Here is a 16,417-nt window from a genome sequence, read left to right as displayed (position 1 = left end):
CCCCTCAGAGCAAGCCCCGTTCCAAGACTGAGACTCAAAAGGGAATACAAGGGCAGGTGTATGGTCTGGCTGGTGACCACGCTCGTCACCGATGGAGGAAGAAGGGGAAAAAACAGCAATGAAGTTGCGAACTAAGCCCAACCACATTCAATAGACTCCCGTGAGCCCGGGTGGAGACCTGGATGGCCAGCAGTACAGCAAGACTTGGGGACTCCTGGGCCCAGAGGCAGTGACATGGCCACAAAGGACTGGAATGGAGAGGGAGGTATCCAGCTGATGTGAAGTGAGGGGAGATGCACAAGAACACTCATACTTGCAGATAGTACCCACTTGATCTGGCTTCGATGGCTAAATGATCAGAACTCAACTAGAAGAAGAAAGAAGAGGGGGAAAAAAGAAAGAGTAACCTGTTACAATTTTATGAACTTTACCTATACTTATGGATGTAGTCGCTCAAAAAAGGGAACAAATCTTTACAGTAAGGATCACTCCCAACCCCTCGCTACATAGGTTTGACAGGGATGGGCAACATAGACAATGGCTACCCAAAATGGGGAAGTCTATAAAGGAAAGAAGTGACTGTCTTGCAAGCTTTCAAGAGGGAGCCTAGTTTCAGATGGGGCAGGGGAAGGTAAAATCACCAATGAACAGTTTTCAATCCATTGGGCCAGGGCTGGTGAAAGGAAATGGGGATAAGTCTCTTGTGGTACAATAGTGAATAATTGCCATCAGGTCTGATTGTTAGGCTAGGAAATAAATAGGTAGATGGTTTTTTGGTTGTTTTTTTTTACAAAAGGAGGAGAGTGATTGATTCTGCAGTCCAGGAGCAGAGGTCCCTGGGACCATCAAGTGAGAAGAACGGAGAGCGGGGCCCTACCCAAAGAGGCAGGGATGGAGACAGAGAAGATGACATGGACAGATGGAGCAGCTGTGGACAGTGGACTCAGGGAGGGAGAAGGGCTGTGTGCTGGCAGCTGGGAGGTGGGCGGGGGGTGGGCCTGTGTGGTGTCCCCTTTGGTGTTATATGATGATGCATGGAAGGGATTGTAATCATTGCAATGAAATGAAATATGATAGGATGAGTGTAAAGTTGATGTTCTCCCATGTAAACCTCACAATAAAAACTTATCACAAAAAAGCAAAATTCAAAAGGTTCTTTGTAGTCCATGTTCCTGTATAGAATGTTCTAAATCAAACAGCTAGGATATGGTATATTTAAAAAAAAGTCATAAAAATAAGCTTTCACATAAACTTTTATCTTCACTGCTGTTTTAAAGAAGAAATGATTATAATATTTTCCTGGGATATACTTTAAAGATGCCACTGACTGTCGTGGCAAAACAATTATGTGCATGTTATTCCATGACATAAAACAGCACCCAATAGAACATCTGCATGTACTCTCTACGGGATGCTATAAAGGGAGAGAAGAGGCGATAAGAACGTTGAGCGATGTGGTTATCTGTGCTCGTGTTGTGACCGCAGCTCCAGTCCTGGGAGGATACATACCCAACAATGTCAAGACACAGGCCAGGATGGCGAGCAGGGCCCCAGTGCTGAGGCCTGCTGGGAGAACGTAGGCCTCTGCGTTGCATGTCTGCGCGATGCCGTCCACATCACAGTCACACACCCGGATGGTGAGGGTGTTGGTGCTGCTGAGTGAAGGGGACCCGCTGTCCACTATGAAAATGGGCAGATAGTACACAGACTGCTCCTGTCTTCGGAAGCCACTCCTCCTGGTCAGGATTGAGGCCGTGTTGTCTAGGATAAAGAAAGTGAAGTCTGTGACCCACGTTGTCTGAGGGAATCAACATTCCCAAACTTGACTGATCTACTCTTTATTTGGTTTCTAATCAAACGAAAACCCTGGTGGTGACGCATCTTTTCACTGAGCAATTCCGACCATCTTTAAACAAGAGAGACCTACTTTCAAATTCTGCCTCCATTGACAACATTGGATATTTCTGTTACGCTACACACTGAGTTATACCAAACCACAAAAAATAGTTATAAGGTAAAGATGAATACAAAAATGTTCATGTTTTGCTCATGTTAGGTGGTGATGGTTATGTGCCAGTGAGTTGGTTCTGACTCATAGTGACCCTGTAGAGAGTTTCCAAGGCTGTAAATCTTTACGGGAATGGAAAGCCTCATTTTTCTCCTTGGGAATGGCTGATAGTTTTGAACTGCTGACCTTGGGGTTCGCAGCCCAACTCATAACCATTACGCTACCAGAAAAAGCAATGCAAACACTACATCCTTTTATTTACCTAAAATTTCAAACTACACTTTTTGCAGTAAGGATGGTAGAAATTAACAGATGCAGCATTATTAGATGTGAGATATTTCAATCCATCCTATCTTTGACATGTTACAAGCCCAATTAGGTGGTCTACTCATCGTTACAATTGAGTGCAACCCTTTGTAGGTTTTCCTAGACTACATCTGTCTGTAGGGGAGCAGAAAGCGTCATCTTCCTCCTGCAAAGATTCAAACTGGTAACCCTGCAGTTAGTTAGCAGAGCAATGTGTAACCTATTATGCTCCCGGGGTTCTTTAACTCCAGTATGTTATTATTAAGTGCCATTGAGTTGGCTCCGACTCATAGCAACCATGTATAGGGTTTCCTGGTGGGTGTGAACACTAACCTTGGGTTAGCAGTCCAGTGCTTACCTACAGCATCACACTAGCACCCAGTATAGAAATAAGCAAAATAAAAAGACGCTCCTTTTATTTAATTGAGCATACATTTCAAAGGAGAAATTATTTCATCTTTTCAGTGATTCAAAACTGGTACATATTGAAGTGAAAACGGTGTATTTTATCAGTGGAAAAACAGTTTTTGTTTAATTTATATTCAATATTCTATTTCACCTAAATAATGGTAATAATTATGAACACTCTAATCATGATCAATGTCTGTATGCTATAACTGTGATTTATAGATCACAAAAACAATTATAGATTCTCTCATATGCTGGGGATTTCTCCAGCAAATTTATGGTAATTAACTAATTAGAGAATTTCTATTGTTATTACTGCTATTCAATTGACTTGGATTCTTGGTGACCTTACACACCACAGAATCCAATGCTGTCAGCCCATGCCAGCTGCAAAGTCACCAGCGTGTTCGAGCCCATCTTTGTGACTATTCCACGAATCCATCTCACTGAGGGCTTCCCACGCCCTCAGGGCTCTCTATTGCAATAAACATGATGTCCTCCTCTGGGACTGATGGTTCTTTATAACAAATCCAAAGCAAATGAGTCAGACAGTGTTCTGTTGTGACTCATACGGTGTTCACTGGTTAATTTTCAGAAACAGATTTTTGAGCCATTCTTCTGATTCTCTGAGTCTGGAAGCACTGCTGAAGTCTGTTCACTCTGGGTGACCTTCTGGTATTTGAAATACCACTGGCATTACTGTTAGAACACAAGCCAGCACAACATGATGAAGAGACAGACATGCGGTGGAGACAATGTACAGAACCCTTGAAATTAGCTTCACTTAATGAAAAGATGGAGTCCTGGTGTGGCACTCACTATAGGATAAGCACTGGACTGCTAACCTCAAGGCTAGTGGTCCAAACCCTCCAGTCTCTCCTCAGAAACCCTACACAGAGTCACTAAGAGCTAAAACTGACTCAACAGCATTTAACAAGATGTGGCGCTGTGGACTAACGCGTCAGACTGCAAAGTCACTTGAACTGCAAGGTCGGTGGTTCAAGCTCACCAGCTGCTCCTTGGAAACCCTATACAGTGTTGCTATCGGTCGGAATTGACTTGACGGCACTTTAACAACAACAACAACAAAGGAAAAACAGAAGGATACACAGTATGGATTAAAGTATGTTGTCTTCCCAAACTGTTGAAAAATGCTTACCCAATGTAAGCAAGAAAAAATTAATAATACCTTAATGGAACAGCAAACTGGGGTGTTAAACAACAGCATAAGCAATGAGCTCATTTGAAACTGTAAACAATGTATTACAGATGATTATGAATGAGGTTAGAAGTGTTTGATTTTCAGATTAAATTTCACAGGACTTTTGTTAAATGAAACTTTTATTCTAAGATAAATGAATTTAGAAAAGTACTCACTAAAAACGCCTTATTTAGGAACATTCTTCTGAGTAAGTTCTCATCAACCCCTCCCCACATATATATGTGCACACATACGTATGCAGGTGTACATCTCTGCCTCTCATCAACTCAGGTGTTCTATATAGTCATCATGTTATACCAAAAATTTATAAAGTTTTTAAATTCTAACATAACATTCCTTCAAACAAAATAACAACGAAACCAAACTGAGATGACAGATAAAATGTACAGCATGCAAGACAAGCCCTTGATCTGGGAAAGAGATGATACAACTCGAATGTTCTACCCTTGCTCTATGAGATGGAAGTCATACAAGAACTGCAAATGTTGTCCTTCCGGGTTCAGACAAGGCAGCTCTGGGTTTGTTTGGGGGAAATCTTCCAATTGTGTGGTAGCAGTGGCTGTCCCATTGGTGCCTGGCCATCTGGTGTTAGATGATGGTGAGGAGAATACCCGCACCCTTTATGTGGAGCTCGAAACTCCCTCTCTTTCTTAGCTGGGTGAATCCACATGTGGGGAGAAGGCCCTCCCATGACAAGTAACTTTGAGAGCTGGAATTCTCACCAATAGGCAATTCTTCCTTTCACATTACGAAGGAAGAAGATAGAGTTCTATTACACAGACAAAGCGACCACGATCCATGATCATGTTTCAAACAGAATTTCTGAAAACAAAGTTGGAATTTCTGGACTGAAGAGGGTGCTGGACTTAGTCAAAAGTACTTATAGTGTTAAAAATTCTTTGAGTAAAGCTTTTAGATAACTGAGTATTTGACTGCTGTGGAGTCAGTTCTGACTCATAGCGACCTTTTGAGTGCTGTGGAGTCAGTTCTGACTCATAGCGACCTTGTATAAGTTCTGACTCATAGCGACCTTGTATAAGGTTTTTGAGGAGCGGTTGGTGAATTTGAACCACTGACCTTATGGTCAGCAGTCCTTAGCAGTCCAAAGCTCTTCCTACAGAGCCACTGTAGGAACCCCAGGATCTGACTAGCAAATCTATTTCTACATTTTTTCCTTTGAAAGTGAATTCACATGTCCAGACTAAATTAAAGAAAGAACTGGAGCTTTGATATTGTTGGGGAGAGTTTTTCTGACTTTCTACAGTGGCCGTTTGTTTCATCTGTTAAAATAAACACCTTAAATGAAAAAAAAAAAAAAAAAATCATGTGAATACATAAATTTGAAATGAGAGGATAGCATGTTCAATCTTCCTTTACCAGTTCTGACAATCATCAATATGTATTATTAATCAAAAACAGAAGGCAGTTATTGGTATTTGCAAAGTGATTTCTAGAATGACAATTAGGAAACTGATAATAACAGTATTAACCTTTGAAGCAGAGTTAGGATGAGACAGAATGATTTTTGCTATTTTTCATCTTGACTGTCTTTGTATTATGAATAAAATTTCCTCATGTGTGTGTATTTTATAATACATGTGGGAAAAAACCTGGTATTTTTATTGGAAACATTAAGTATAAAGTTGATTTAGGTTGAAATTGATAAAGCTGAACTCTTTTCCTAAAGTCTCAAGTTACAGCTATGTAACCTGATCCGTACTAAGGCCTAACCCTCAACAAATTAGCTAATTTGGATAAAAAGCTTGCTGTGGCTAAAGGAAGAGACAGCAAGAGAGATGGATCTGGCTTTCCCCTCAATTTGGCTTTAGGCCTAAAATGATTTAAATCACAGATTCTTCTTCATGACAGCAAATCCATAGATAAAAATTACTTCAGGGGCTCATTGTCCCTTAATTAATGTCCTTGCTGATTCCCCAAAAAAATCCATAATCAGCATTTCTGAGCGAGAAATGCATTTGCTGAACTAATGTACCTGCTGTCGGTACAGGTGATGGAGTAACACCCCCTTACCTTTGTTATCCTTCAGTGAGAAGTTGTGGTTGTTTGTTGTGTCAGTCATTAAGCTGAAGTAGAACTGGTGTCCATTGGATGGCTCATCTTTATCCACAGCACTGATTTTCTGGATGACCTGGGTGCAGAGAACGTTAACTGTGAACTCATGTGGTGGACCTGGCTGTGTCCTCTGAGGGGGGAAACATTCACCTTTATATCCTTCCAGAATGCCACCTTCCAGACAGAGCTGAAGGATGAGAGAAGGAGCAGACACATGGACGGATAGGAATCCAGTCACTAAAGAGCTCTGAAAAGCAAACCATGGGCCTCTCAAAATTCAGGTCTGACTTGACTGTTGTGAACTTCAGGCATCAGCTCTCCCAACTGATGAAACCACCCGGGACACATCACAGGACACGGAACAATACGGATAAGGGTAGCAAACCAATTGGAGCATTCTCTAGACATGGCAGCCCAGCTGTGGAAGATGGGAAACTGCCCAATAAGCTTGCTATGTTATACTTTTTCTTAAAGGAGGCTGAACCCTGAAGTGCTTAACTGGGCTTTTATAATGCTTACCTTTTTTACTTTTTTGGCTGAGGAATTTCTATCATCCCAATTAAACCAGGTTTGAAAGTTCTGTTAATATTAGTTGCAGTTCCACATCAAAGCGTTAGTTTTGCCGAATCAGGAGAATTGTAGTTAAACGTAAATTTGGCCGAATTTTAAAGGCAGCCTCAGCTGGATAGATTCATAGCAATCACAAGTGAAATCTGAGTTACTCGGAAGACACCTACCTGCCCTGGCTGAGCATTTTCACACACAGTCGTCTCATAGTCCATGGCGAATTCAGGGGCATTGTCATTGATGTCGAGAATCGTGATGACCACATAGCCTCTCCCTACTTGTGATGGATTCTCTAATAAAGAAGAAAATGTCTTATCATTTACTCCGAGAGTAAAGCCACTCCTCTAATGACATATTATACACAAAACAACAACAACAACAAAAAACCCACACAAAAACACAAATTAAAAATGAGAATCAACCAGAAAGGTTTGTCTCACTAAAGCACAATTCTAATAATTAAACGATGGAGTTGCAAACAAAATCTGGAATCATAAATTTGCGGACTTTAAATAGAACTCCTGGTATGGCGCTGTAGGATAAGTGTAGGACTGCAAGGTCGAGTTGAACCCCGTGGTCTGCAGGTCAAACTCATCAGTCGCTTCTCAGAAACCCTATAATGGGGTTCCTATGAGCAGATCCGATTTGATGGTACTTAACAATAGATAATCTGATCTAAATAGTTTATACTTCAAATATATGAGGAATATGAATATGTGTGTGTGTGTGTGTGTGTGTGTGTGTGGTGTAGTGTAGTGTCCTGGTGTGGCAATGGAGGATAATCACTGGACTGCTAACCACAAAGTCGGCAGTTCAAACCCACCAGCCGCTTCTTAGAAACCTTACACAGAGTTTGAGCCATTTGAGTCAGAATTGACTCAATGGCACTCACAACAACAATGTACATGTATATATCAGAAAATTACTGAAAACAAAAATGATCAGTAAATAGGCATATTTCTGTATTCTTTGCTGTTGGAACTCATATTTTTATGAACACATATTTATATTGCATATAGGAAATACATGAGATACACAGATGGATGTAATAACTTACTTTCTTTCAATGATTTTCTTATCAAATATTAAAATTAGTCTAATATCAGAATACGCAAAGCTGAGTGGACTAGATATCAATTTATTTTCCTTAAACAAAGCAATTTCAGCTGCTCCAGTTCAGTACAAAAGCAGCACAGGAAAGAGGGCCATACAAGAACAAGATGCTCTCAGAAGGTACCTTAGGCTCACTATTTTGTAGTTCCATAAATTTTGTAAATATTAGCATGCAACACGCGGGGAGGATTATGCTTCACAAGTTGGAAATTAGGGATTTTTCCATTCAAATAAGCAATGAGGGTGATTCAAGTTGAGTTTATGAGCCCATAGCAACCCGTTCTCTACTCCCAACGTCTCTGTCCTCACTTAATGTTAAACCTTCCAACTTACGGCTCTCCATAGCCAGCACTGTGATGTTATGTATTGCATTCGTCTCTCGATCCAGAGATTTAGCAGTTGTAATGACTCCACTGTTGGCATCAATATTAAAGTATCTCTCCAAGTCTGTGTTTCTGTCAATTGAATACCTAATTGAACATTAGAAGAAGAAAAAAAACAAACAAAACTTCTATATTTATGTTTGATTAGAATTGGCCAAAATTATTTCATTAATTGCACAATCATGAAATCCTGCTGATGCTGTAATCTGTTAATTTACTAATATAAACGTTAGGTGCCATTGGATCAGTTCCAACCAAAGCAACCTTATGCACAACAGAACGTAACACTGCCCAATCCCACACCATCCTCAACGTTGTGGTTGCATTCGAGCCCACTGTTGCTGCTGCTATGTCAATTCATCTTGTTGGGGGGTCTTTCTCTTTTGCACAGACCCTCCACTTTTCTAAGGATGTTGTCCTTCTTTAAGGACATGTACATTAAAATAATATAAGTATGTGTATGTGGAAAAGGTCCATGTAATTGTAGCTTCATAACCTGTTTGTCAGTATTCTAAGCCATAAAAATAGTTATCTTGAGAGGGTTTTTGAATATGCCATTATAAACTTCATTGTCCTTTTTACTATTATTTTGATTCCTGAAAAGAATTTACACATATTTAGTAGCACTGACCATGTGTATAAAACAAAACAAAACAAAAACTGCATTGTCAATGAGTGGATTTTGGCTCATAGCAAACCTATATAGGGTTTTCAAGAAAGTAAATCTTTACTGGATCCAACATTCTCATCATTCTCCTGTAAAGTGACTGGTGGGATTGAACTGCTGACCTTGTAGTTAGCAGTCCAGTGCTTATTATTAGTCAAGAGCACTGTTGTTGTTAAGTGCTGTCGAGTTGGTTCTGACTCATAGCAAACCTAGATAAGATTTCTGAGGAGCAGCTGGTTGGTTTGAAGCAACCTTACAGTTAGCAGTCCAGTGCTTATCCTACAGTGTCACAACAGAACCCTGGTCATAAGTACAGGTCATTCTACAATGAAACAAATGAAGACATCTTGCCAGACATCACACTGGCATATAGTTAATAACATCTTTTGTCTTGATGACACCACACTAACACAAGCAGACTTTAAAATATTTATGAAAAAATGCAATGAAAAGATAATAAAGTTTGTCTGCAAACTTTCCTAAGCCCCCTGAATCTAAGTCCGTTGTTTCTGTATCTCTCACTGAGGGCTCTTGACTTGGAGTCCATGAATGTGTTTCAAGACAGAACCCCTAAAATTGCATGAAATATTCCAGTGTGTTAAAAGCCTTTTCTGAAATCTATTACCATGTGAAATTACTGCACGGAGTATTTTTATTCCACGTCATTATTTGTTCTATTCACCAAAGTTACTTTCCCTCATTTTATAACCATCTGTCTTCTAACCTCCCTCACAGGCTTTCCAGTTGTGCGAGACCGAACACATAATTAAAAAAATGCAAAAACACATACTTTGTATTTTATGTTTATATCACAGTTTTCCAAATAATACGAGGAAAGGGGATTATCTCCTTTCAATTTGTTGTGTTATAAAATACAACTAACTACAAGGAAACATAAAATACCAGAAAACATTAAAATACAAAATTAACCACAAAAGAAACTTTCCTCAACAAATACAGCATTGGATGATTTGGGATTGAAACGATGAGGAGATGATTCTCCAGCGGCTTCAATTTTCTTCATGATATCTGAGGCAAGATCACTAGCTGAATGAAAAGGAGTACAAGATATAAAGAAAAAGAGAAGTGATTTTTTTAAATAGATAAAAATAAATATGCTTGGAGCAGCTAAGCAGTGTGGACTGCCCATTTGTTTATTATAGTCATTAAATCCATGAGAAGTCAGCCGTTCCATTTGCCTGTTTTGTTTTGTTACAAAACATAGAAACTCTTATTAAACAAAGATCCACTTCTGTGTTTGTTCCATTCTCATCCATGTATTTGACGGTGTAGAAAAAGCTGAGGGTTGCATTTAAGCAGTGCATGCAATGAAGGGAGAGAAGTCTGGTAAGGCTGTCAGTGAACCCACAACAGTGATAATGAGACACCGTGGCATGCAGACTGGCAAGAGAGAAGTGAGGAAGTAGGAAAGGCAGACTGATTTTGTGAAGATGCCGGTGCCATTAGTAGATTGGAGGTCTAGACGAGGGAGCAGGATTGCTAAACTGGGAGGTGGTAGACAGAGAATGCAATGCTTGAAGTAGTTTTCAACAGTACTACATGTATCCTCAGAAACCCTATACAGGGCCGCTATGGATCAGAACCGACTCAACGGCACTTAACAACAACAACAACAACATGTACGGAAATGGTAAGCCATGAATATAGCCGTAGGAAGGCAGGAATTAAGACCAAAAAGTGAGAGGTTACAGCGTCTAATGGATTAGGGCTATAGTTGAAGAAGTTACTAATCATCATGCTGGAGTCCTGGTGTGACACCGTGGATTGATTAATGCACTGGACTGCAAAGTCAGTTTGAACTGCAAGATCGGCGGTTCCAGCTCACCAGTCAGTCGCTCCTTGGAAACTCTATACAGGGTTACTATGAGTCCGAATTGACTCACCAGCACTCAACAACAACAACAATCATCATGCTAGGAGTATGAAATAAAGGAGTGAAATGATCCATGTACAAAATCATCAATGAACGAGTGTGATTACAATGCCCGAGGAACAGGCGGGTGTCATGGAATCCACTGATATATTTCAGTGGGCAAATCGCTGCTGCAAAGGAGCTCCTTAAAGTACTAGAAAACAGATATTACTTTGAGGACTAAGGTGTGCCTGACTCAATCCATGTTATTTTCAATAGTCTCATAAGCATGTGAGAGCTGGACAAAGAATAAGGAAGATAAGAAAAACCTGATGCATTTGAATTATGGTGCTGGTGAAGAATACTGACTAGACCATGGACTCAAAGAACCCACAAATCTGCCTTGGAAGAATCAGAGTTGAGATGTTCCTGAGAAGTCAGGATTGTAAAACTTCATCCCACCAAGGCTATCAGGAGGGACACATTTCTGAAGAAGGACATCATGCTTGGTAAAACAGAGATGTAGTGAAGAGGACGAAGACCCTCAGTGAGGTGGACTGAACCATGGACTCAGTGAGAGCAATGATTTTGAGGACGGCCGTGGACCAGCAGTGTGGTTTGTTCTGTTGTAAAGAGAGTCACTCTGAGGCAGGACTGCCACTGTTCATAGTAACCTCTCATTATGTTTGCAGAGCCTGTAATAATATTTCCTCTTTGCGATCATTTATTTCTTATCCCCTTTTTTCCTCTGTCAGTATAGACTGGAACTTATCAATACTGCTGAATGTTCCGAAAAACAAGTTTTGATTTCACTGATTGGAAAAAAAAAAAAGTGTTTTCAAATGCATTGATTTCTGCTTTTATCTTATTTCCTTCTTTCTGCTTGCTTTGATTTATTTTGCTAAAGTTTATTCCTGTTTCTAGTCTAGGCTAGGGAACAGTGGAATTCATCTATCAGTGAACTCTTCACTTTTACATACCGACTACTGTCCCGAACTGCCTGCTACTTGAAGGTTTCAGAGGCCTTCAAAGCTGCCAGTTTTAAAACTGCATTCAGTGTGAGAGACAGGGTGAGGTTGCTTACCTACAAGAGGAGCAATATTAATTTTTGGCACTGAAGAGCAGATCAACAAATGCCAAGTAACCTGGAGGGATCCCGGAAAAGAAGTCATCACTTCATTGATTATACGGTAGTGATGGATGATGCCAATTGGCTCAACCATTCCAGCAAACCCTAAACGGCTTTATGAGTGATATATGCTTGTTGAGATTAGACAATTGCAAATGAGACAGAGGTCCTTTTCTTCTTCCCTTTTGGCAATGCTTGATAGGAAGCACAACTGTGCACACGCCATGGTTCTAAATCACAGCACTCTCATGCTTTGACTTTTTGTGTGAAACAGACTGTGGTAGTAGAGGTGGAACATTCGTGAACCAACCTAGTTCCTGGGTTGACCTAGGGATCACAGCTCCCCTTGTGGGATGATTCATAAGGATCTGTTCTTCAGGAACAATCTACAACCTCTTTGATCTTAACTTCCTAATTATATGAGTCAGTATCAACTACACTGTAATGGGTTTTATTTTTTGTTTACAATTATCTGTGTTAACTATTTTCAATTTGAAATTTCTATAGTGTGTTCAGTTTTCTGATCTGAACTCCAATACAAAGGTCAAGAGATCATTTACAGAAAAAACTGACAAAGGTATTTGCTGTTACATGCTGTCATGTTGGTTCTGACTCATAATGACCTTTTATAGAGTTTTCAAGAAGTGTTTAGTGGGTTTGGACCACTGACCTTGCATTTAATAGACCAGTGATTTTCATTTAATGCCATTTACTTGGAGATGAACTGGCTTCAACGCTTGTAAGTATTTCTTTCCTATTGAAAACTCAGGACATACTCAAGCAGATAAACTATCACACAAGTGCAGGCTCTGCCTTGTGTCTTCACTCTTCCGATTTTCAGAGGTGTGTACATACCAAAAATAAATACACATTCCTGGCATGAATATAATTTAAAATTCTAGTCACTTTTTGGTAAACATAATCACAAAATTGACTTGAGTTTTTAGAAATAGATGTCAATTCTGTCTCATAACGACCCGATGCACAACACAACAGAACACTGCCTAGTCATGTGGCATCCTAACGATTTTAGTTACGCTTGAGCACAATGTTGCTGCTACAGTGCAAACTCATCTTATTGGTGGTCCTCCACTTTACAAGCATGATGTCCTTCTCCAGGGACTAGTCCTCCTTATAACATATCTGAAGTAGGAGAGATAAAGTATCATCTTGATTTCTAAGGAGCGTTCTGGTTGTACGTCTTCCAACACAGAGCTGTTTGTTCTCTGGGCAGTGCATGGTACCTTCAACATTCTCCAACATGCCAAATCGAGGGCATCAATTTTTCTGTGTTCTTCCTTATTCATTGTTCGACTTTCAAATGCATACGTGGCTATTGAAAATACCATGACTTAGGTCAGGCACACCTAAACCCTCTTGTACAACAGATAGGCAATAATTCGTTTTGATTTCTTGGCTGCTAGTTGCATAAGTGTTGATTGTAGGTCCAAGCAAACTACTAAAATCATTGATAACTTCAATCTTTGCTCCATTTATCATGATATTATTTATTGGTCCCATTGTATATATATATTTTTTACATTAAGGTGCAACCCATACTGAAAACTATAGTCATTTATCTTCATCAGTATTTTATGTCTTCTTCAGTTAACAAGGTTGTATCATTTGCCTACCACAGGTTCTTAATGAGTCTTCCTCCAATACTGATGCAACACTGTTCTTCACATAATCCAGCTTCTCGGATTATTTTCTTGGCATACAGATTGAGTAAATGTGTTGAAAGGATACACACATATACTGACATTAAAACATTCACTACCATATTTAAAAATAAAAGCTGCTCCTTGGTTTATGTACAGGTTCCTCATGAGCACGATTAAATGCTCTGGGATACCCATTCTTTACAATGTTATCCATAGCTTGTCATTAGCCATATAATTGAAAGCCTTTTCATAGTCAACAAAGCACAATAAACGTCTTTCTAATATTCCCTGATTTCAGTCACGAGCCATCTGACATCTGCAATAGGACCCCTAGTTCCATGTCCTTTTCTGAATCCATCTTGAAGTCCTGGAAATTCTCTGTTGACGTACTGTTTGTAGCCGATTTTGAATTATCTTCACCAAAATTTTACTTGCATGTAGTGTTAACAATGTTGTTCTATGATACCTGCATTCTGTTGGGTCACCTCTCTTTGGAATGGGCACAAATATGGATCTCTTCCAATCTGCTGGCCAGATATTTGTCTGCCAAGTTTCTTGGTATAGATGTGTAAGTGCCTCTGGTGATTCATCATTTTGTTGAAAGATTTCTATTTTATTTTGTCAATTTCTAGAGCCATGTTTTTCACTGAAGCCTTCAATGCAGCTTCTTTCTTCTGTATCATGAGTTCTTGGTCATATACTACCTCTTGAAATGACTGAACATTAATGTTTTTGGATACACAGTGACTCTGTGTATACCTTCCATCTTCTTTTGAGCCTTTTTGCATCATTCAATATTTTATCCATAGAATCCTTCAGTATTATAAATCCAGGCTTTGACTATTTTCTTTAATTCTTTCAATTTGATAAATGCTGAGTATGTTCTTCCCTTTTGGTTTTTTAACTCCAAGTCTTTGTATATTTCATTAGAATACTTGACTTTGTCCTCTTGAATTGTCCTTTGAAATTTTCTGTTCAGATTTTTGTCTTCCTCAATCCTTCCATTTGCTTTAACATTTCTACACTGGAATTTCAGTCTCTTCTAACATCCGTTTTGGCCTTTTCTTTCTTTTCAATGACCTTTTGCTTACTTCCTATATAATGTTCTTGATGTCATCCCACAGCTCTTCTGGTCATTAGTGTCTAATGCATCAAACCTGTTCTAGAGATCATCTCTAAATTATAGTGGGATATGTTGAAGGTCATATTTTGGCTTATGGGACTTGTTTTAATTTTCAGCTGCAATCTGAATTGCATATGGACACTTGATGGTATGTTCAACAGTCTGCCTCTGGCCTTGCTTAGCTGATGATACTGAACTTTTCTACCATCTCTTTCTATAGAACTGGTCAATTTGATTCCTGTGTATCCCTTCTGGCGAGATCCAGAGTATAGTTATCTTTTATATTTTTTATGAAAGGTATTTTCAATGAAGAAGTCATTGGTCTTGCAAAATTTTATGATGTAGTTTCCAGCATCATTTCTGTCACCAAGGCCATATTTGCCAACTACTGACACATCTTTGCTCCCAATCTTATAATTCCAATCACCAGTAATTATCAGTACATCTTGACTGTATGCTTGATCAATTTCAGACTAAAAAAGGTGGTAAAATTCTTCAATTTCATCATCATTTAATTTATTAATTGCTGTGTAAATTTGATTAATAGTGGTATTAGCTTGTCTTCCTTGTGGTGATGGTGGTTGTGTGCCACTGAATAGGTTTCAACTCATAACAACCCTGTATAAGGTTTCCAAGGCTGTAAATCTTTTGGTTGGTTGGTTGGTTGGCTGGTTATGTGCCATGGAGTCAGTTCCAACTCATAGCAACCCTGCATAGGGCTTCCAAGGCTGTAATCTTTATGGGCGCAGAAAGCCTCATCTTTCTCCTGTGGAATCACTGGTAGTTTAGAAGCACTGACCTTGAGATTAGAAGCCCAATTCATAACCACTACGCTACCTTACGGGAGCAGAAAGCTTCATCTTTCTTCCTAGAGTGACTGGTAGATTTGAATTGCTGACTTTGCAGTTAGCAGCCCCGCTAACAATCCACTATGCAACTAGGGTTCCTTGTTCTTCATCGTAGGCACATGGGTATTAGCCTATCACAGACAGCACTGTAATTTAAAAAATGTTCTTTTAGATGATGAATGCTATGCTATTCCTCTTGGATTTGTCATTTTTGGAATTGTATACTATATGACTGTCTGATACAAAATGGCCAATTCCAGTCCACTTCAGCTCATTATTGCCTAGAATATTGATCTTTATTTCATGTTTGACAACTTTCAATTTTCCCAGAGTCATCCTTCATCCATTTCATGTTTTGGTTATTAGCAGATGTTTACAGCTATTTCTCCTCATTTTGAGTTATGCTCCATCAGCAAATGAAGAGCCTGAAAGCTTTTCTCCACTCATGTCTTCACTTTTATGAGGCAGCAGCTCTTCCCCAGTCACATTCTGAGTGCCTACCAACCTGAGGCACTATACCTGACAATATTCTGGTACTATTCAATTGACTCCTGGTGTGGTGCTTTAGGATCAGCACTGGACTGTGGATCACAGGGTTGGTAGCACAACCCCACTAGCTGCTTCTTGGAAACCCTATAAAGGGTCACTGTAAGTGGGAACGAACTTGACCGAACTTAACAACAACAATTCATTATGTATTAATTTTTCGACCCTAGACCTAGCAATGTTCCACTGCTATTCCTACAGTATTCAATGCCTAAATATTCAGAAGCAGTCTGCCTTTCCTTCTTCCTAATCTGTTTTAATTTGGAAGATCTGCTGAAACCTGCTCACCCTGGGTGACCCTGCTGGCATTTAAAATACCAGTGGCCTAGCTTAAAACAACACAGCAACACATAAGCCACCACATTACAATAAACTGACAGATGAGTGATGGAAACTTGACATCGATAGGACTTTGTGCAGGACTGTACAGCTCTGTCTCTCATCCAGGGTCACAATGATCACAGTATCAGAATAAAAGACATTACAT

The 16,417-nt window shown here is 39.6% G+C and overlaps 1 protein-coding gene across 1 annotated transcript in view; it reads right to left on the bottom strand.

The window, feature by feature from the left end:
- The window catches only part of CDH7 (cadherin 7, type 2), a 220,148-nt gene that overhangs the window by 27,875 nt on the left and 175,856 nt on the right, over window positions 1-16,417 (bottom strand). The window contains exons 8-11 of the mRNA XM_006837549.1: window positions 8,031-8,167; window positions 6,755-6,876; window positions 5,976-6,093; window positions 1,510-1,761 (exon numbers count right to left, since the gene is read on the bottom strand). Of these exons, the coding sequence (XP_006837612.1) occupies window positions 1,510-1,761; window positions 5,976-6,093; window positions 6,755-6,876; window positions 8,031-8,167 (629 nt within the window). The remainder of the gene's footprint in view (window positions 1-1,509; window positions 1,762-5,975; window positions 6,094-6,754; window positions 6,877-8,030; window positions 8,168-16,417) is intronic.

This window comes from Chrysochloris asiatica, unplaced genomic scaffold (genome assembly GCF_000296735.1).
Source record: "Chrysochloris asiatica unplaced genomic scaffold, ChrAsi1.0 scaffold00021, whole genome shotgun sequence".
Classification (NCBI taxonomy): Eukaryota; Metazoa; Chordata; class Mammalia; order Afrosoricida; family Chrysochloridae; genus Chrysochloris; species Chrysochloris asiatica.
This window is presented reverse-complemented; position numbering and strand designations above follow the sequence as displayed.